We start from the raw sequence: 19142 nt of genomic DNA on the forward strand, positions 1-19142 counted from the left end.
GACATCATAAGAATTACGTGCAACCAGTCTGTGCACTTATTGAACATTGATAGAGTCATTACTGAATACCAAATAATTCGCGGCATTCGGTGAAACGAAAGTAATATAGTTCTATGCATTTCGTTTTCACTGGTTTATTTCTATATTACGGTACACATTCCACAGCAAAGCAAAACCACAAAAAAGACAAAAAAACAACAAATCCTACTAACGCGCTAAGGAAGCTTATGAATTATTCGTTTAGTTTATCCACGATTCCGATAGAGCATCAACCTTGCCAGGGTAACCATACATTTCCTATCAATGCTGAAACGATTCTCACATTACGTTATCCATTCCAACTGGTTGCAAAAGACATCAGTTTTAAATTTTGTACTTACTTTTGCAAACATTTGCATGCCAATTCCACGCCTAACAAAGTTATCGGCAAAATAACGAATATTACAGACGGCTCCGGATTCTTGATGGATGCTGGACAGTACAATGTTCGAACATGATTGAGTTGCATTGACCATTTAAAATTTATCACACATTGCATCGTATAGTGCGGTCACTCGAGTCACTTTAGTTCGCTTAGACTGGCACCGGTCAGTCGGGCGAATAAAGGCACTGGGCACGAGGCACTTTAGATGCGCCCCACCTGGCGGAAGGCCGGAAAGCCTCTAGCGTTTGGAGTGTGCACTAAACTAATCGGTTGATGGTGAATGTGGCGGTAAAGTGAAACTTTGTTCGAAAGTAAATTGGGTGTTAGCGGATATGTTGTAGGTTTTTTGTGTATTCCCTTTGTGGCATAAAATGTTAAGGCAATGGTCATGGGGCAGTAGCTACTTAATTAGTTTAGTCTCCAGGTAACAAATGAGCTGGATGTTTATAATGAACTTTGAACGAGAAGCAACCTGAAAATAAAAACATTCTTTCTTCATCCATTAATTCTTTGTTTCGGTTCCTATTTATTCTATTAAACTTCCTGATAGTTTACTATTTTTATGTCAATCAACGTTTCGGAAATAAAGTGTGTCTAGCAAACATCGCTTCGCGAATTGCCTTATCTGAAGAGACAATCGAGTTTCTTTATGCAGTTTCGGCGATTAGCAACGCGGCGGAAAGATACGGTGAACCCTCCCGGCGCTAGTCTCTTGGTCTGGCCAGGCGTGTAGGAAACCGATTATTCATCGCCCTCTAGTTGTACCAACAGTGCAACAACATAATAATATAATAACGTTCATTGATTTGGTAAAATCCTTCTTTTATTTACAGAGTACAGTTAATGCTCGGTAACATCTGCGAGGGAAGAAGAGTATAAATTTTCAGTATCGCAAGTGTTTTACATTTCTCTAACCCCTCTTCTGAAATAATGCTCCGACTAACCACAATACAGGTGTTTTGCAAATTGGTTACGCTCTTTGTTCCATACAGTCCGTCCTATGGTGTAGTTCCACAGCGACTCTCCACACAAATACATCGTTATTGATGTCGTATGTGCCCGTAACGCAACATTCCGGGCTAAATATACATACTGTAATCTTCGCCCGACCCCAGCTGGTAGAACGACTTTCCATTTCGAAGTAAGCAAGTTTAGGGACTGGAACCGGTTTTTTAGCAATGCAAGCTGCTCTTGTCGTATAACAGCATACATTACCAGCCGTGTATTTCCCTGGCCGTGCAGTTACATTCTGACTCTTGGTGTATAAGGTGCAACAGCAAAAACCGGAAACTATCAACATGAAGCTGTACGCCGTGTCCGACGGTCCACCATCTTTAGCGGTCCGTATGTGCCTTCAGGTTCTGAACATTCCCTACGAGCACATCAGTGTTGATTATGGAAAAGCCGAACATTTGACGGACGCCTACGAAAAGGTAATCCATATATATTCCGACGTACATTTGCTTCCAATGTGACCCAGCTTGATGGACGTGTTGCAGATGAATCCACAGCGGGAAATTCCGGTGCTGGACGACGAGGGATTCTTCCTGAGCGAAAGTAACGCTATTTTGCAATACTTGTGCGACAAGTATGCACCGGCCAGCGAGCTGTACCCACGGGACGCCAAGGAACGGGCGGTAGTGAACCATCGGCTGTGCTTCAATTTGGCGTTCCTGTACCCTCAGATATCTGCCCACGTAATGGCACCTATTTTCTTCGACTACCAGCGTACCGAGATGAGCCTAAAGAAGTTGAACATGGCCCTTGCCGCGTTTCAAACGTACCTTCAGCGGGCCGGTACCAAGTACGCTGCCGGCAATGGGCTAACGATTGCTGACTTTCCACTGATCACCTCGATCATGTGCCTCGAAGCGATTGCTTTCGATGTCCGTGTCAGCTACCCAACAGTCCACGAATGGTACACCGGGTTTAAGCAAGCGCATCCCGAGCTGTGAGCGATCGCCTCAAAGGGCATGGAGGAAATAGCGGAGTTTGAGAAGAATCCGCCCGATCTGACGGGCATGGTGCATCCAATCCATCCAATCAAGCAGGTTGCTAAAAAGTGACACCCGGCACACGCCTTCGTTCGGAAATAAACTGCGAAACAGAAAACAAAACGATTGATCGATACGTTTTATTGATTTTACTTCGGCTACTCTTGATGCTGCTTCATAATGCTCGTCACCGACGCTGGCAAGTCATCCGCCTCGTTTAGCTTTACCGCCAGAAAGTATATCTCTGCCAGTGCCACGATTAGTGCGATGATGATACCCAGCAACAGTCGGAACCCGAAATCTAGCTGCCCGATCAGCAGCTCGATGCCGCTGAAGCCGAACGCAAACCCGACCACAACGGAAAGTATGAACTGGACAACCGCGATCACATGTCGCTGAATTTGCTTCTCTGGAAGAAAGAACATATTTGCGTGGAAGTATGATTCAATGTTTCATCGACCAATTTCAAGGCATCCCCAGTTCGCGGTAGCTGTTTTTTTTTTCAATCCACCCCAATTCGTATACCAGGCTGTCCGGAACCCATCATCGGAGCGGTTGGAGCGGCTGTTGATGTTGCTTTTTTTCTGCGCGATATCAGTTGGCAGGATGGCAGGATGGCAGGATAGCATAAGTTTTCTAAAGTGCCGAAAAACTTACGCAGTTCGCTTGAAGGATTTACCTCTACGGAGCGATTGGTAATGGGCAACTGCATATTTGCCGGTATGAAAAACGCGGGGCCCATCAACGACGGGTGTTGCCAAACGAAGGTCCCTTTTCAAGTTTGCCACTACATGTTACTGAAGCACTGTCAAAAAAAACCGATGGATGGATTTTGGAGAGAAATGCATTCACACATTAGAGCCAGCTATTCAAACCCGGCGAGGGCAAATCACGAACTATTTTCGAGATTCGTCACCTAGATTGCTATGTTTGCCATTGTGTTTTGACAACATTTTGACAGCACCGTTTGTGGGGGTCAACGTTGCTATAAAGCGTCTTTTGCTATAAAGCTCCACTGCAGAGTCGTTTCGCACAGTGCGCTGCGCAATAATTATCCGAATCCGATCATTGTGAATTTTTTGGAATTGTTTGCAGTGTTTAGTTACCATGTATCGCCTGTTTGGTTCTTTCACTAAACGCGAATTTAGTGAAGCAGTCCAAACCACAATGAGAATAATGAGTGGCAGTATCATTATTTGGTTATCATCCTATAACCGTTGACTGCACTTTCCACAATGAAGCATTTCCGCTAAAGGTATATATATTTTAAACGGAACTCTTTCCCCTCTTGGCAGGGAACAGAGATCCAGTTGAGGGAACTGGCGACGAAACTCTTTAATGCAACATTTATTCAGCACAAAAGCAGTGTCGTCAATGGGCAATGAATGTTCAACTGCTACAAGCCTCTTGCTCTGTTCCGATGAGAATACAAAAATACGAGTGTGTGCTTGAGCAATCGTACGTAATCCATTGGCACACAAAAACAACATACAAGCAGAATTACATGTGGCTTCCATTGTGGGCTGATAAATCACATTTTGTTGTCCAATAAGTTCAACTCAGAGTGGACTCAGTGGGATCCCTGGAATAAAATGGTTTTGTTCTAAGGGATCGGTAGCTGTGCAGCTTCCCGGCTGGGGGCGCTAAGTGATTATAGCTCCAACCTATAGCGCAGGTTATTAGAACAAGATGGCGTCGATCGCTCTTCTTCGAATTCGCGAATCTCGCCAACAGTTTCAGGATTTCATTTCGCTCCCTAGTTTACCGACGCGCCTTTTTGGGATAGTTTTTTAGTTCCTGATAGTTTTGGGGCAAGTTGTGGAATAAATTGGTCAAAGCTGAAAGGTGTCAACGTGAAATTGGTGGCGTGCCGTTTTTTTTTTTTTTTGTGTTTTTTTCATTTGCTAGCCAGTTCCGTAAATCCATCCAAACCGGGAGCGTGTGAAGTAGGGCGGGCGGGCTGACGGGCGGTCAGGCCGGCAGACAGACTAGATGCTAGGCAAATAGAACGGCCCGGTGCCCGATACCTGGTACCCGGTAGTGATAGTAATCCTCGCCCGAATCCTTTTATCATTCGCGGCTTATCGGCGCGCATGGATTTCGTTTGCTGAGTGTGTGACGACGACCACAACTTGCGCTTTCGTGCGTATCTTCCGTTCGACCCCGATCCCCACCCAGGCTCGCAATGGTGATTGTCGAAACGGTCGCATTACGCAAGCCGCCCCCGGGGGGATAAATAAGCAGCAAGGTGGGTGGGGTTTGGCAGCGGCTTGGCTTGGCTGAGAACCTCCAAATCATCCGCGCGCGATCGGAACATAGATACATCCGTGGTTACGTTATCTTATCGGAAACCCTTCTCCCTGCTACGGGGCACCACCACCACCACCACCACTAGGTGAGTGTGTTTATTTTTGGTTGCTTTTTCCCGCGTAGTACGTACGGGGCCCCCAAAAAACGTGCCGAAACGTGTGTCATCGGCGATCGGCAACAAACCCGGTGCGTTCGGCCATGATTAGCGCTAGTGCTGCGGAGACTACGGACCGGAGCGTTACCTGAACGACGAGAGAGATGGAGACGGTCGCCGAAGTTCGCCTGCCCGGGTTCGGGTCGATTGTGCAGGACAAATGGAACTCCTTGTTGGACGTGATCGGTGCGTGTGAATGCGTGTGAAATGACGTCCTTTCTGCCCCCCCGCTCCCATCTACCCCGAACCCGAACGTCGTTACGTGCGAACTGCGGTGCTGGACTAATCCTCCGGTTTTATTGCGCACAGGTGACGAACCAGAATTTCTTTATGTGTGGGCCCTCAGCGTGTTTGTGCACTCGTTTTTCTGGCTCGTCGGCGGCCTGTTCGTGCTGATGGACCTCACCAATAAACCGGCGTTTTTGCGCCGCTACAAAACACAACCGGGTAAGAACGAACCGGTCGCGTGGGCCGACCTGAGGCGCGTCATGGCCACCATCCTGTTCAACCAGACCGTGATCGGGATCCCGCTGACGTACGCGGGTTACCATGGCACGATCAAGGGCTTGGTGCCGGATCCACGCGTCCTGCCGTCGCTCGGTGTGATCCTGCGCGATCTGGTGGTGTGCGTGTTTTTCGCCGAGATCGGGTTCTACTACGTGCATCGGTTGCTGCACCTGAGCCCGCTCTACCGGCACGTGCACAAGAAGCACCACGAGTGGACGGCCCCGTTCGCCTGGACCGCCATGTACTGCCACCCGGTCGAGCACGTGATCAGCAACATGATCCCGCCAATGATTGGCATTCAGCTGATGAAGGCACACATCTTCACGACCGCCATCTGGTTCCCGCTCGTCATCTTCAACACGATCCGGGACCACTGCGGGTACCACCTGCCATTCTTTCCCAGCTCCGAGTTCCATGACTACCATCACGCCAAGTAAGTTCCTCTAAGCCGATCCCCAGCGGCCCCAGGCCCCTAAGCCCCTAAATCTCATCAAATCTGAATCCCCCCCACCCCGTCGGGGGACGTTTTGCACACACACACGCTGTCGCGACAGATTCACGGAGTGCTTCGGAACGTTCGGGTACCTGGACTGGCTGCACGGTACGGACACCAAGTTCCGCCAGTCGAAGCAACACCAGCGGCACCGGACGCTCTGGTGTTTGAAGTCGGCCCGTGAGCTGTATCCCGACAGTTGAACTCCGCGCGAGCGTGACAGGCTAAAGACACCGGCAGCAGTGGTGCGACGTCGTGCCTTCCACGCCACACAGTTACCACCACAGCCTACTGCAACCCGCCGCCGCCGCCGCCGTTCGATTCCGGCTCATGACATGGATTTCGCAGTGTATTTAAGAAGAATAGAAGAAACTAATCCAAAAAAAAAAAACGTCGAAGGATCGAAGTTTTCTTTTCTTGCCGCCACCGAAACTGACGACGCCTCTGGTTTTTCGCGACATCTGACTCAACGTGCGCGTACCACTGGAACCACTGGAAACTGGATCGGTCATCGGTTTGAAAAGCAACCGTCATCATGACTTGGGCGATTTCCTCTTGGGCTTCCGGCGGCGGGGGGGGGGGTTGCTCTTTTTGCTTTACATTATTCGGTTTGCAGTGACCGCTGTCTAGACCGCTCTGTACCCTCCTGGGCGGCCTATGGAAACTTTGCTGTCTCCGGCAAACGACTTCTCCGTTTGCGTGAAGGTCTCTAGACCGTCCCCTTGCCGAAATCCCTTATTGGTAGCTAAGCGATTGGAGATCTTCACCTTGTGGCTTGTGACATGGTCCCTCTGACAAGTCTGGAAAAGTTGACCGGTATTCCGTCTGGTCTAGTACTGGAGTACTGGTACTGGATCTCTCCAAGGATCGGTGCGGTGCGGTGAAAATCTGGCCGGTGGAAGACTTTCCTCTTCGGAATCCTCCTGCTCATAGTTCGTTCCTGCCCGGCGGCGGAAAAGATCTTGCAGGTGACGCTCGGCTACAATCCCGGGTCGGTTCCGGGTGCTTTCCGGGAAGACCTGTCGCCGAGGGTCGCGCTCATATTTAAAATTGCCGTACCGTAATAGTTTAGGTTATTGAACTGATCTCCGCAGCTTCGCTCTGGGGCGATCGTGTCGGGGCAGCCGTACCGAGGCAGCCCGAAGGATCGGCCACATTAGCAGCATAAAAACCACGATGAATCACGGTAATCCCTCGTCCCATCGCTCTTATCAACTTGTCCTGTCCTCAGCGTACTTTTATCAGCGATAGTGCACATGCGCCGCACGCCGCATAAAGAAAAGGTTCCACGCATACTTGCAACCGCGGCGCGGTGGCGCGTTCTTTGGCGGATGGACGGGAAAACTCACGAGGCCCCCAGCCAGCAACACCTACACAGCGGCGTAGAGCATAAAACCAGACCACGAGGAAAAGACACAAGAGTAAATCAATGTGGGAAGGTGAAAGAAAAAAGCAAGATAGAGAGAGAGAAAGACAGAAGAGGTGATTAGGAGGCTTCCATTTATTGGGTTACGTCGTTGCCCGGAGAACACCCGTTATACACACGTACGATTATGTATGCCAAGCAACCCGATAGCCGGAAAAATCCCAACAATCGCCGCGGCACTTTCTTCCTTCTCTATTGATCGAGTTTCTTCTCGCTCGCTTCCGATGTGGGTCATCTTCCAAAGTTAACAAAAAACAAAAAAAACTGAAACCGTAACGGAAAAGAAAAACCATTCGGTTAAGGTAGTGATAGCCAACGGCACAGATTAGTGGCTTCAGTGGCCCATCTGGCAGGGTGATATCCGCGTGGTGTTCTCCGTAGCAGTCGGCGAGGTCCGGCGTGTTGGGGTGTCGTAAAACCTAAGTTCCCTCTATAGATAGGGCCTCGGTCTCGCTGGCTGAGAAATTCCAAGACCTGCTTCCGTCATTGCCAACCTTACTGCTGCTGCGTGGGGTGCCGTGCCGCCGCACGCGTTGTAACTTTACGCCAGCGCGCATGCGCTTAATTTCTGTTTTTTTCATGTGGAGTAGGCGACGGCTGTCAGAGCCATGCAGGCCATGCAGAGTAATGTGAGTGTGGTGATGGCGGAAGCATTTGTTTACATCGCGAAGTAGTTCGTGGAAATCGTGAATAATATTTTAACAAAACGTGGCCCCACCAATCAGTCGGCGGGAACGTGAATGAAACCGAGCTCCGCGCTCTAATCCTTGCCGCTGTTCACGAGGAAAACGCCGTTCCCGTGAGGCGCGCTAGGCGCCTATTGTGCCGAGCCGAGCAAACGAGGTTTTCAAACCGTCCGCGATTGTGTGCGTTGTTTTGCGTGCAGCATCGCGCGACTTCTCTCGTCCTGATAAGGAGTCGCTTGCGGGCACAGAGTGCGCGAGAGTTCGTTCGCTAGCCACCTACACCACGAAGGAAAAAAGACTGTGTGTGTTTGTGTGAGAGAGATCAAAGTAGAGAGGGAGTGTGGCAAAGAAAGAGAGAGAGAAATGCTCACTTCTCGCACAAGCGTCCGCGGTGCCATCCTTGCCACCGCCTGTGTTCCGCTTGCGTGTGTGTTTGTGTTTTGGCGGTAGATGGCTCCGCCGCTGTGCACCACCACCACCACCACCAACAATCGGCACGGTACACCCCAGCATAGTAGTAGCACGGGGAATTTTCTCCTTCGAACCACGGTTTCTCTCTAGTTCTGCTCGAGACACCCGACCCAGAGTGCCTCCCTCGACGACGACGGGGTGCCACGCGACTTTCCATCGAACCCGCAAACTTTTTGGGGACAACAACAAGAAAACGGAGCTTCCCGCAGGAGCGCATCTGGAACAGCGAACAGCAAACAGCAGCCTTCACCCTCGGAAAAGCCATCAACGGCATCGCGGGAACGGAAAAGCGCGGAAAACCTCAACAAGGAGCACGGCAACTCACGTTGTTGAACCTGCGGATGCTGGCCGCTGTGCCGCCGGCCACGGTGCGTCGTGACGCCGCGTGTAGTGCCAATCCGGTATCCCCCGGGCCACCCAGGAACTCCTACTCGAACCCGGCCCGGAACCAGGACTTCTAGTGGAGCACCGGAGCAGCGGTGGGGTGGCACACGATGCGGTTTCGCTTTTGCCCGTTGTCTGTGTGTCTCTAGGTCAGCCATGTTGGTGGTGCGCGGTGACGGCGACGCGCTGCTGCGGCTATAATATTCCTTCCCCCAGCGGCGGCGACGGCGGCGTGTAACTTTTGCTCGTACCACCCACCTCCCCCACCAACCAACATCAAACAACACCGAAAGCAATCGTCGTCCTTCCCTACCCGGCCCGGTTTGCACGCACATCGGAGAGACTTCCCGGAGTTCGTCGTCGGGAGTCCCCAACACACGCTATCAACCTGGACATTTGGACCGTACGGTGAGTCCGATTTTGCACTGTAGATTACACCGATGGTGATAGAACAAATGCTGAATTCGGTCGCTTACTAGCCAGCACCGACGTAGCTTGCCGCGGGGAACTCGGTGATACCTAGTCGTGGCTTTTCCGTGTGTTAAAAATACATTTAAAACATAAACAATTGCCGCCGCCATTACGACCACAACTGTATGGTATGGTCAGATTGGTGTCAGAGTACCAGAGTTTATATTTTAAAAATTCAAGTTCCGCAAAACTGACAGCTCACGGGTACAACCGTGAGCGCGCAAGATTACGAAGGCCCACAGTCCCGTGGGGAGTGCGGAGCGGGGGGGGGGGGGGGGGGACACAGAAGGTCTTTTGAATAATGAGATTTTATTTAAAAAATATCTATAATGTAGTGTGCCATCTATTCGTCAACTGAAGGGCAACGTTCTTCCGCTTTCAAACAAATTCGAAAAGCATCCAATTCCATGCAAATCGCCCCATAAAATGCGATCCTTTCATGGCCAATTGGAGCGTAGGGAATGGGAAATAGTCACAGGGGGCTCAGATCAGCTCAATACGGCGGGTGGGACCAATGGAACCAATGGATTTATTGTTTAACATCTCCTCAACTGATGCGATCTTGCACACATCTGCTTATCGACCGGGTGTGCTCGGGTCCTACTAGTACAATTCTTACCCATAACCGTCTCCGTTCTTCGAAATAGTTTTCTTCGTAGACCGTCTCACCTTCAGGAACGAATTCAATGTGGATTCAAATGATCAGCACTGTCTCCATTCTTGACTTTGGTTTCGTTTTTCATTTCATTTTATTTCAACAGAATGTTCACCGTCGGGCTTACAGACTAATTCAGACTTACAGACTAATGAGGATGGTGACGAGGAAATAAAGAGAGGAAAAGGAAGGAGGGAAGGGGGATTATAAGAAGGAGTCTAGGAGACGAGAACGGAGGAAAGAGCTAGAGAGGCATTGAAGTCGAACAGGCTGCTTTGGTTTTTGGCAACTGGTTTTTGTTTGTTTGTTTGTTAACTTCGTGTATATCACACACAATATCCTGCTCTACTGATACACTCGTCACCATAAACTTGCAACAAATTATAGGTCTCAGCGCATGGATCTTCTTTTGTTCGTTTGTTCATTTTTTTTCCAATACCTCAGAAACCTGCTGACACATAAATGCGCAAAACGTTTTAATCTTTTATCCGATTTGCATGAAATTGAATTTGTTTCTGAGAGGAAGAAGCCTACCGTTCCAAGTATGTTACTTACTAATCGATATGGGTGCATTTTAAGTTAAAAAAACACTGTTATTTAAAAGACATACCTCAAGACGTTAGTTAACAGGCAACTAACTTTAGAAAGAATGAAACGAGAAATGAATGTGTGGTGTGGTTACAGCAGCGCACAGAGCGAATACAAAAACAGGTTGCAATTATTAAACTTAAGGTGCCAACAGGGATTAGCAGCAGCGTACGCAATATTAATTGCGCAATGCAACAATCTGTCCAGCACATCCTGCTGCCGCTGCGGTAGGATGACGAACTGTGTGCAGCAAACACCGGCATGGCATACTTGATCTGTTACCACCGCGGTTCAGTCTCTCCCGTCAGGAAGCAAGCGCAGGAAAAGCGAAACGAAGTGAAAAAAAAAATGTTTATGTAATTGACGTGTTGCAGGGTTTTTTGATTAGGATCTTCACACGAGAATCACGTGTTCCCTTACGTCTGGTTTGTTTCTCATTTGCAGATGCCCGGCATAGTGGTGTTTCGGAGACGATGGTCGGTAGGCTCGGATGACCTTGTGGTTCCGGGACTGTTTCTTTTGGTCATCCATTTCATTTGGTAAGATACATTACACCGTTGCTGCAATTGACCCCAAAAGACCTGACCGATTTCATCGTTCTTGCTAGGCTCACCGTGCTCCTGACAGTGACGTACGCTTTCCACTTCGACACGAGCGCGATTTGCCAACAGCAGCTGTTGAACTTTCAAATCGGCTACATGATCCTGCTGGCAGGTAACACGTTGGTCCTATATCGCGGGAGTTGCCAAAAGTTCCCCCCGTCGCAAAAGATGCATCATATTAATCGATTCGTCCCGTTCACAGTGTGTATGTGCGTTGAAGCTTCCATATGTATCATTTCGATGCGGGGCAGTATACTTGATACGGAGCGGCGCGCTTCGATGCAGTACCTGCTGTACGGTCGACTATTGCTGATGCTACTGGAACTGAGCGCCCTAACGATGGGCATCATTTGGCTGCGGGACAATTACGCGAGCTGCCAGACCGATGAGCCGAAGGAAGTGATGCTGGCGGCCGTCATTTGCAACCTGTTCGTCGTGTTCAGCATGATTACCACGATCTGGTGCACATTCGATCCGGCCGGCCGGTCGTGGGTGAAGATGAAAAAGTATCAGCGCTCGATGCGACAGTCCGAGTCGCGCTTCAACTACAAGCGCAGCGGCAGCCGTAGCCGCAACTGGCGCCAGCGGAAAGTGATCCGGGCGTACCAGGACAGCTGGGATCACCGATGTCGGCTGCTCTTCTGTTGCATGGGAAACAGCGATCGGAGCCGCAACTCGTTCACCGACATCGCCCGGCTGTTGAGTGACTTTTTCCGCGATCTAGATGTCGTACCCTCGGACGTAGTTGCTGGCTTGGTGCTACTGCGGAAATTTCAGAAGCTCGAACGGGAAGTGATAGTGCGGCAGGTAAACACACGCGGTCTCACGGGCTTCCTACGCATTACCGACGGGGAAGCGTTGGGTTTTTGCCCCTCCCCCCCTTTTTTTAAATTACTCTTTGGCCTAACAACTCGTGTATGTATTATTGCAAATTTTAGCAAAAAAACGGAACTCACAAGTTTCTGTCCGGCGTTCCGATCATGGCAAGCACTAAGTTTCTTGCACTGCATGACCCAAACGACTTCAACCATTTTCAGGTGCGTGTACAGTACAGTTTCGGCTCTCAATTCTCGATCTGCACCGCTGAGAAAATATGTGTGCACTGTTGGCATCATGATGCGGCGTAATCACTTTTTGAAATCCCTTTGCTCCTTTTTTAAATGCATTGCCCCCGTGCCAGAACGTTATACGGTACATGTACTTTGCACAAGGCGCCTACGGCTGGCCGATGTATCTGATGAGCCATTCTAGCACCGGAATTTGTCAGCTAGCGTCCGAGCTACGATATTGCTTCTGCCGCCGGAACGCGGTGGATGTGGTGGACGATAATTGCTGCTTCTGTAACTTTGCCGCCCTTAGAAAGATGCTCGAGCTCGGTGAGGTAAGCTAGCGAAGCATCAGTGTGCTTCAGTGAGTCAGATGACGATGTAAGAACACTGATGGATGGATTATATCAATCACTCACTCCAACAGGTAGAGGTGCTTTACGCCACCTATCACGTGGATATCGCCGAAACGCCATTTTTCGTGGCCATCGACTACAACCGCAGCAAGATCGTCGTCAGTATCCGTGGCACGCTCAGCATGAAGGATGTGCTGACTGATCTGAATGCGGAAGGAGAACCATTGCCCGTGAGCCCCGCGCGTGAAGATTTTCTCGGTCACAAGGGTATGGTGCAGGCTGCACTCTACATCAAGCAGAAGCTAGAGGAAGAGAATCTGATTCAGCGGGCGCTGTTGCACAATCCGGCGCGCGGAACACAAAACTTTGGCCTGGTGTTAGTTGGGCATTCTCTGGGAGCGGGAACGGCCGCAATTTTGGCTATTCTGTTGAAGCAGGAATACGATGTACTACACTGCTACAGCTATTCGCCACCGGGCGGTTTGTTAAGGTAAGCGACGGCAGAGGCAAGGCGAGAGAAAAAGTCGGTTTTTCGGAAGATAACCGTTGAAAATGCGAATCGCTTTTCTTTCACTTTTACACTCCAGCATTCCTGCGGTAGAGTACAGCAAGTCCTTCATAACGTCCGTTGTTGTGGGAAAAGATGTTGTTCCTAGAATAGGTTTATATCAGATGGAAGCGTTGCGAGCAGATTTGATAAATGCGATCCAACGCAGCATAGATCCGAAGTGGAAAACTATAGCATGCTCGGTTATATGTTGCTGTTGTGGACCGGAACCGACCTCGGTGATGATGATGTCGACAAAGGACTCAAATGTGCAGCGTTACAAGCAGGATCGCAACAGTGCTCGCCAAAGCACGGTACACCCGAGCGACAATTCTATCGCCTTAACAATTCACCATCCACTGTATCCTCCGGGCCGTATTATACATATTGTGCGACATCATCCTATGCAAGAGGAGTGAGTATTAATCTTTTGTTTTCTATACCCAACCTCCCAACCCGGTGTGTCAAACATTGATCCAACTGTTACTATCCGATTGTTACCGCCTTTGCTACAACGTACTCTTATATAGTAGAATGTTGATGGTACCACGTTTTGTCGGTATGTCAACATGATATGCGTTCAAGCAATGTGTGCCAATTTTGAAAACGTTGTAGCAAAGCTGTCAACAATAAAAACTTTAGAAAATTGTATTTTGGTCCATTTCCTATGAAAATATGGACAAGAATATGTTTGATCCTGCAATACGATCAATGTTTGACAGATCGCCGGAACCAACTTTAAATGTCGGCTTTATAATAAAATACTTTCCCTTTTCTCCTCATGCTCCTTCTTATGGTCTCTTGCAACTCAAGGCAAATGCTGAAAAAACGCGAACCGGTCTATCAAGCTATCTGGGCTGACAATAAAGACTTCGACGAAGTGCTCATCTCACCAGTCATGATTCAAGATCATATGCCCGATACGGTACTGGCGGCACTAGAAAAGGTACGGATTCATTACTTTTCGTCTGCTGGGCGATGTGATATTTCTTTTTCTTATAGGTCGGTTTCTCTCCGTCAATCATTGCTTTATTTTTGTTTCACCACTTTTTGTCTGGGTCGTATTCATAATTATGTTTCTCATCTGTAAAACTTACAAAATGCTGCGCTATGTAGTAGATGTATATTCGAGCTATGAGTATTAGAGTGATATTCTACGGATCAAAGTTGCGAGAACAAGATTAGCTTTGGCCGAACTGGTTTGCAGCCGTACTGTGAAACATTTATCTGTTTCGCCACTGCATCAATCAGAGACTTTGCCTTTCCAACATCGAGCCCGATAACTGCTGCCTCTCTTTGGATGCATTCGTTTAAATTGTTTCTACTTAATGCACTAAACTCAACTATCTTCGCCTCCGGTATAGTTGTCTCCATGAACGAGTGCGATAGGTTCGCTGAGCCCTGAAATACAAGCACTATATCCAAACTAATTTGATGCTGTTCGCTCATCGCACGGAGACGTGCGAGCACTTTCACGAGTACAGAGATATCGTTGTTGTGCAAATTATCAATTACGATTAAATAGTTTCCGCATAGGGCCCCGGAATAGATTGCTTGTCGTAGTTTGAACAAGATGCCTTGAAACACAGCGTATTGTGACTTTTGTGATTGACGCTCCTTCCACGATATGTAAAAGGTGTTTGCACGCCACGGGTAATTATTGATAATAAGTTTTGCTGTTAATGTTTTACCCACTCCGGTACTGCCTAGAAACACCATAAGCCTGCACGAGAAGATGCGCGCATCTCGAAACCATTGAATAATTTCCTTGTAAGCATCAGCTTGGCCGACTATATTTTTCCTAATCTCTACATCTAAAGCGTTAAAATCTTCGCTATTTTGCACACACCTGTTGGCTGACTCACGGGACAATTGACTAAAAACTTCGTGGTAATTCTCAACAAATTGTTGCCGCACGTCAGTGGAAATCATTGTAACAACAGTGCAACTGATTAAAAGGATTAGGAATGCACCGAATACAACGTAAATACAGGACAGTGGTGCTGTTCGGTCGCGCTCTTTACCGTAAATGTTAGTGCTATCCACCGATGCCAATTTTCGTATTTGGCTCCGGTTGGTTTTAGTAGTGCAGGTTCTAGAAGCTCTAGATTTTTTCACACATTCCATTGAATCCACTGTATCGGAATCATTCGCACGAAAACGCATCGTCTGAAAGCAGAACCCCAAACGTGATTAGCAGATGTCGGGAACTCACACTTTCGCAAAGTACGCCAATACCATACGGCTGAAGGATCAGGTGAAAGATCTATTTAATGCACTTGAAACAGGAGCAAAAAGAACGTTCCAATGCTAACGTTCGCTTGGTTGATGCGGCATGTACACATCAAAACACAAAAATTATCGTTTACCGCGCAGAATTTGTACCAAACAGTGACTGACAATCAATGTCATTCCGTTTTATAGTATTACTATTACGGCATAAAGAATTTGGGCATGCTATAAAAACAGTAGCTTTTTGAAATGGTTAACGGTTAATAACGGGTTGAACCATTCATTCCATTACATTTTCCGTACTATTAATTTATCATTTGGTGTCAATTTTGGATTGTGTGATTGTGGATATGCCGAGCGGGAAGTCTCCTTAGTTAGTGCGTAAAAGCTACAGTTGACATTCACTGTAAAGACGACTGCGGTTGTGCGGTGCGGTACAATTGATCATATATTCGATCATATATTCGATCATAAATAAACGGTTCTGTTGGTTTTCTATTTTTTTCCCCCACTGGTGCAGGTGGTTGCTTCCGCCGGTCCGCAAAAACCGAACCGCCAGTTTACGAGCGCAGCGGCAGACGCAGCTTCCCCGGATGTCCAAGTACGCTTCTCTACTGCTCAGTTAGATGCGCCTACCGTAAGCGAAAATCTTCAACAACAAAATATCGCCTCACCAGTAGTACCACATAAGATTTGTTTGGAAACTTCTTTCACCGACATGCAACTGCTGCAGCTGCACCAGAGCGAAGAGTCCCAGCAACCGCTGGCGTACGACTCTCGGCTCAACCCGGTGCCGGATGTGCCGAAAGCATCGCCCGCAGCCGGTAGCAGCGTGATGGGGATGCGCAGCGTCCCTTCGAGTCTGGTGGACGACAGTGGTATTCCGCAAAGTATCTCAGGCCCAAGTGAAATGACCACTCTGATCCTAGGAGAAGTACAAAACGCTGGTCCAGTATCGGCAGCCGCCGCCGTATGTGTTCCGCCACCGTTAGTTTCCACCATCGGCGGCAGCAGTGCAACAGTCCGAACGCTCAACTTCATTGCGTCCGCTAATCCTACGCGTAACGATATGTTCCTCAAGTTTCAACACCAACCAGTGACTTCCGCCAGCGCAGGATCCGCGCATCACGCCACAGCGCACAGTAGGTCGGAAAATTTGTCGCTCGGTGTGACGCGCCGTAACTCGTACGAGGTGCAGAAAGTAGATCTGATTCACGACGACTGGTTCGGCATGGCACCGCTCGCAAGCCCGGAAAGCTTGTCCGAGCTGTCGAGCATCAGCTCGCGGGCGAGCGTATACGGTGTCGGTGTGGTGGGTTGTCCGACCGACAGAAGCATAGAGCAACCGCAGCAGCAGCACCGTGACGAAGGCGTAGCCGCGGATGGCACAGCTAGCAGCGCGTCACAGCTTCACACACCGAAGGTACTGCGGCGGACACCGAAGGTGAGTGGCAATCTGTCCACTTGCGCCGAGGACGCGCGCACCGTGTACCAATACAAACGGATGGGGAAGATTTTCGTCCTCGATCAGCCGTCTTCTTTCGATTCCGGCACCACATACGACGGCTCGTTCGGCAACGAATCGAACGGTAGTGCACCGGAGGAACACAGTTTGCTGTTGACCACCATACGCGAGAAGGATTTTCCGCCTCCGAGTTCCGCGTTGGACGAGCCGAGCGAACGGCCCGAAAGCTGGCGGCTACCGACGACGCACACTGTGACTGATGACGCCCTCGCTCCGAGCGGCTCCGGCCAAGAGCGCTGTACGTCCAGGTGTCCCGCGTGTCCCTGTCGTTCTGGTGCGGTTGAGCTGGAAGCTGTCAAATGCTGCGAACGATTCAACCACCGAGAGTGTTACAATTTCAAGCACACTTCGTTCAACGTGTTCAAGTTCAAGCAAATACACGATCAGAATGGTAGCGGCGCTAGGCAGGAGGCTAGTAGAAGTACGGTCCGTGAAGAAACGCGACATACCGGCGCACCGATCGCTGCAGTTGCCACATCCTCGCCGAGCTCCATAGCTGGAGCAGCCCGGGCCGGTCTTTTGGAGTCACACTTTCCCGTGCTTTCGTCCGTCGGTCGAACGCCCAATGGCAACGGTGGCAATCATGCGGTAAAGCAGGACCTCAGCGAAACTCCGCCGCACTCAGGGGAGCAGCGCGGTAGTGACACGCTGCCGCTACTGGTCAATCTGGTGGAGCACACGTCCTCGAACGGTGGCAGTGGGTTTAGCCGAAAGAAATACTCCATCCATCCGGCCGAGCATAAGGTGATCGTTATGGACGGATTCAAAGCAGCGAACGACGCTGCCGGCACACCGGACAGCAGTCCCGTTACCTCACGCTCGTCCGCCGTAACGCCGAAGCATTTTCCAACGCTGGCAAAAAATGAAAGCAATGTATAAAGGACGCTCGGCTTGCGCTCTGTGGGCGTCTCAAGACGATTCGGCTCACCTCGGCCGGGTTCGTGGCAGCGTGCCGCACACCCATTCTCGTTTGTTGTTCCTATGTTTGCTCAATCTCGCCTGCAACATCTGCTCCAGCGGCTCAGCGACGGCGTTCTGCACTGGACAATTGATATAGTGTGCCAAAGCCTACACCCCGGCCGATATTCTCATGGGCGCGCGTCCAGCCTGGGCGAAATGACTAAGGTGTGCTTACCGTATCAGCTACCGACACGCCAACGTGGCTGCTTCTCCGCCATTTGCTGTACCTGCATATCCTAGTGGTTGGTTGGTTGGTGAAGCGCCCTCTTGACGAGACCAGGCCAGTTCATCGTTTGCGAGATATTGAATGAAAATTTCCGTAGCATTACCGTACCGGTCTGCAGCACTCACAAATAATAAGAAGGAGGAACGTAATTGTCAATTTTAATATACACAACGGAAAATGTGGAATAAGAATAGCGCGGAGTCCGATAGATCTTTCTAAAACATGTACCAGGACTGGGATGCTGAGATCGCATCCTAGATTCGTAGAGTGCATAGCTTGCAGAGTGCGGAACAGTGCCGGGCAGGCAAGCAGCCAGCGGAAAATGAAACGTTTAACAAAAGATTGTTGTAGCACAATAGGACCGTAAAGGAGTAATTTATTTTAAATTTAACACGGTAGTTACCATACTTACGAAGTGTAGGAAACGGTTCATATGAATAAAGAGTAAACGCAATATTTCGGTGTTTTGTTGTTTGTGATGGAAAACTCCTTCTGTCGCACCACAGCTTCTCCGGCGACGGCTCCCGCCACCCGCCGCTGCTCTTCTCTCCACGCCTGCGGGAACTGAATCTCCCTCTCTCTCAGAACCTGCATGGCGCAGTTTCTGTTTAATCGGTAGATTTATCTTAAATGTTTATTTTGCCTAGCTCCTTAGCTAACGATTAACGTGGTTTTCGTGTTTCGTGTTTCTTTTGCTATCTGGCCTGACTGTACGGTTTAGTTGTCATCTAACGGTCCAGTCGGCACGGCAGCGACGCGAACAAACACAAGCAAAAGACCGCCGCCTCGGGACGTCGGAAAAATAATCCGGGCTGTTTCGGCATTCGAATCGCTAGCCAATGCACAAACCACATACACTGGACACGCCGGAAACATTCTATCTCGTTGGGTCCGACTCTAACCATTTTGCTTCATGGGGAAAAGTTTAATTTACTCCGATACAAGTCCGGCCCGGTTTGCTTGTTACATTTCCCTTGATGGAAAATTCTTCCTGATAAAAGTAAAAATGCAAGTGCGAAATGCGAAATCGCCTAACACACACGGTACGTTGACATTCACCCATCGAACAATCGTAACTTCATTGC

The 19142-nt window shown here is 49.3% G+C and overlaps 4 protein-coding genes across 7 annotated transcripts; 3 read left to right on the plus strand and 1 right to left on the minus strand.

Moving 5' to 3' along the window:
* The first annotated feature begins 1541 nt into the window (after positions 1-1541).
* LOC128271116 (glutathione S-transferase 1) lies at positions 1542-2535 on the plus strand. The gene is made up of 2 exons (XM_053008557.1): positions 1542-1857; positions 1924-2535. Exons 1-2 carry the CDS (start codon positions 1723-1725, stop codon positions 2377-2379), a joined length of 591 nt encoding a protein of 196 aa, XP_052864517.1. The 5' UTR covers positions 1542-1722; the 3' UTR covers positions 2380-2535.
* LOC128271127 (uncharacterized) lies at positions 2499-3337 on the minus strand. 4 transcript variants are annotated; one of them, XM_053008584.1, is made up of 3 exons: positions 3098-3337; positions 2944-3002; positions 2499-2827 (listed from the first exon to the last, which is right to left on the minus strand). In XM_053008584.1, exons 2-3 carry the CDS (start codon positions 2963-2965, stop codon positions 2577-2579), a joined length of 273 nt encoding a protein of 90 aa, XP_052864544.1. In that variant the 5' UTR covers positions 2966-3002; positions 3098-3337; the 3' UTR covers positions 2499-2576. The 4 variants fall into 4 exon arrangements, 3 of the variants coding, with proteins under 3 accessions (XP_052864544.1, XP_052864536.1, XP_052864528.1); XM_053008576.1 differs by lacking the exon at positions 2944-3002 and having other exon boundaries at positions 3076-3337; XM_053008568.1 differs by having other exon boundaries at positions 2944-3337.
* A 1649-nt stretch (positions 3338-4986) lies between these two features.
* On the plus strand, positions 4987-6085 carry LOC128278727 (fatty acid hydroxylase domain-containing protein 2-like). The gene is made up of 3 exons (XM_053017459.1): positions 4987-5068; positions 5192-5822; positions 5944-6085. The coding sequence occupies exons 1-3, from the start codon at positions 4987-4989 to the stop codon at positions 6083-6085; spliced, it is 855 nt and encodes a 284-aa protein (XP_052873419.1).
* Positions 6086-11007: 4922 nt separating this feature from the next.
* On the plus strand, positions 11008-17750 carry LOC128278738 (diacylglycerol lipase-alpha). Its single transcript, XM_053017471.1, has 9 exons — positions 11008-11102; positions 11171-11277; positions 11368-11972; positions 12104-12202; positions 12346-12546; positions 12639-13057; positions 13155-13529; positions 13928-14060; positions 15867-17750. Exons 1-9 carry the CDS (start codon positions 11008-11010, stop codon positions 17748-17750), a joined length of 3918 nt encoding a protein of 1305 aa, XP_052873431.1.
* The last annotated feature ends 1392 nt before the right edge of the window (positions 17751-19142 follow it).

This window comes from Anopheles cruzii, chromosome X (genome assembly GCF_943734635.1).
Source record: "Anopheles cruzii chromosome X, idAnoCruzAS_RS32_06, whole genome shotgun sequence".
Lineage (NCBI taxonomy): Eukaryota > Metazoa > Arthropoda > Insecta > Diptera > Culicidae > Anopheles > Anopheles cruzii.

Excerpts from the sequence above, each read along its gene's own strand:
- LOC128271116 (XM_053008557.1), top strand. The coding sequence starts at position 1,723 with ATGAAGCTGTACGCCGTGTCCGACGGTCCACCATCTTTAGCGGTCCGT. Across the intron at positions 1,858-1,923 it reads TGACGGACGCCTACGAAAAG|ATGAATCCACAGCGGGAAAT; the intron begins GTAATCCATATA and ends GACGTGTTGCAG.
- LOC128271127 (XM_053008568.1), bottom strand. The coding sequence starts at position 3,160 with ATGGGCCCCGCGTTTTTCATACCGGCAAATATGCAGTTGCCCATTACC. Across the intron at positions 2,828-2,943 it reads GATGGGTTCCGGACAGCCTG|AGAAGCAAATTCAGCGACAT; the intron begins GTATACGAATTG and ends TCTTTCTTCCAG.
- LOC128278738 (XM_053017471.1), top strand. The coding sequence starts at position 11,008 with ATGCCCGGCATAGTGGTGTTTCGGAGACGATGGTCGGTAGGCTCGGAT. Across the intron at positions 12,547-12,638 it reads AGATGCTCGAGCTCGGTGAG|GTAGAGGTGCTTTACGCCAC; the intron begins GTAAGCTAGCGA and ends TCACTCCAACAG. Across the intron at positions 13,530-13,927 it reads CATCATCCTATGCAAGAGGA|GCAAATGCTGAAAAAACGCG; the intron begins GTGAGTATTAAT and ends TTGCAACTCAAG.
- LOC128278727 (XM_053017459.1), top strand. The coding sequence starts at position 4,987 with ATGGAGACGGTCGCCGAAGTTCGCCTGCCCGGGTTCGGGTCGATTGTG. Across the intron at positions 5,069-5,191 it reads CTCCTTGTTGGACGTGATCG|GTGACGAACCAGAATTTCTT; the intron begins GTGCGTGTGAAT and ends TATTGCGCACAG. Across the intron at positions 5,823-5,943 it reads CATGACTACCATCACGCCAA|ATTCACGGAGTGCTTCGGAA; the intron begins GTAAGTTCCTCT and ends CTGTCGCGACAG.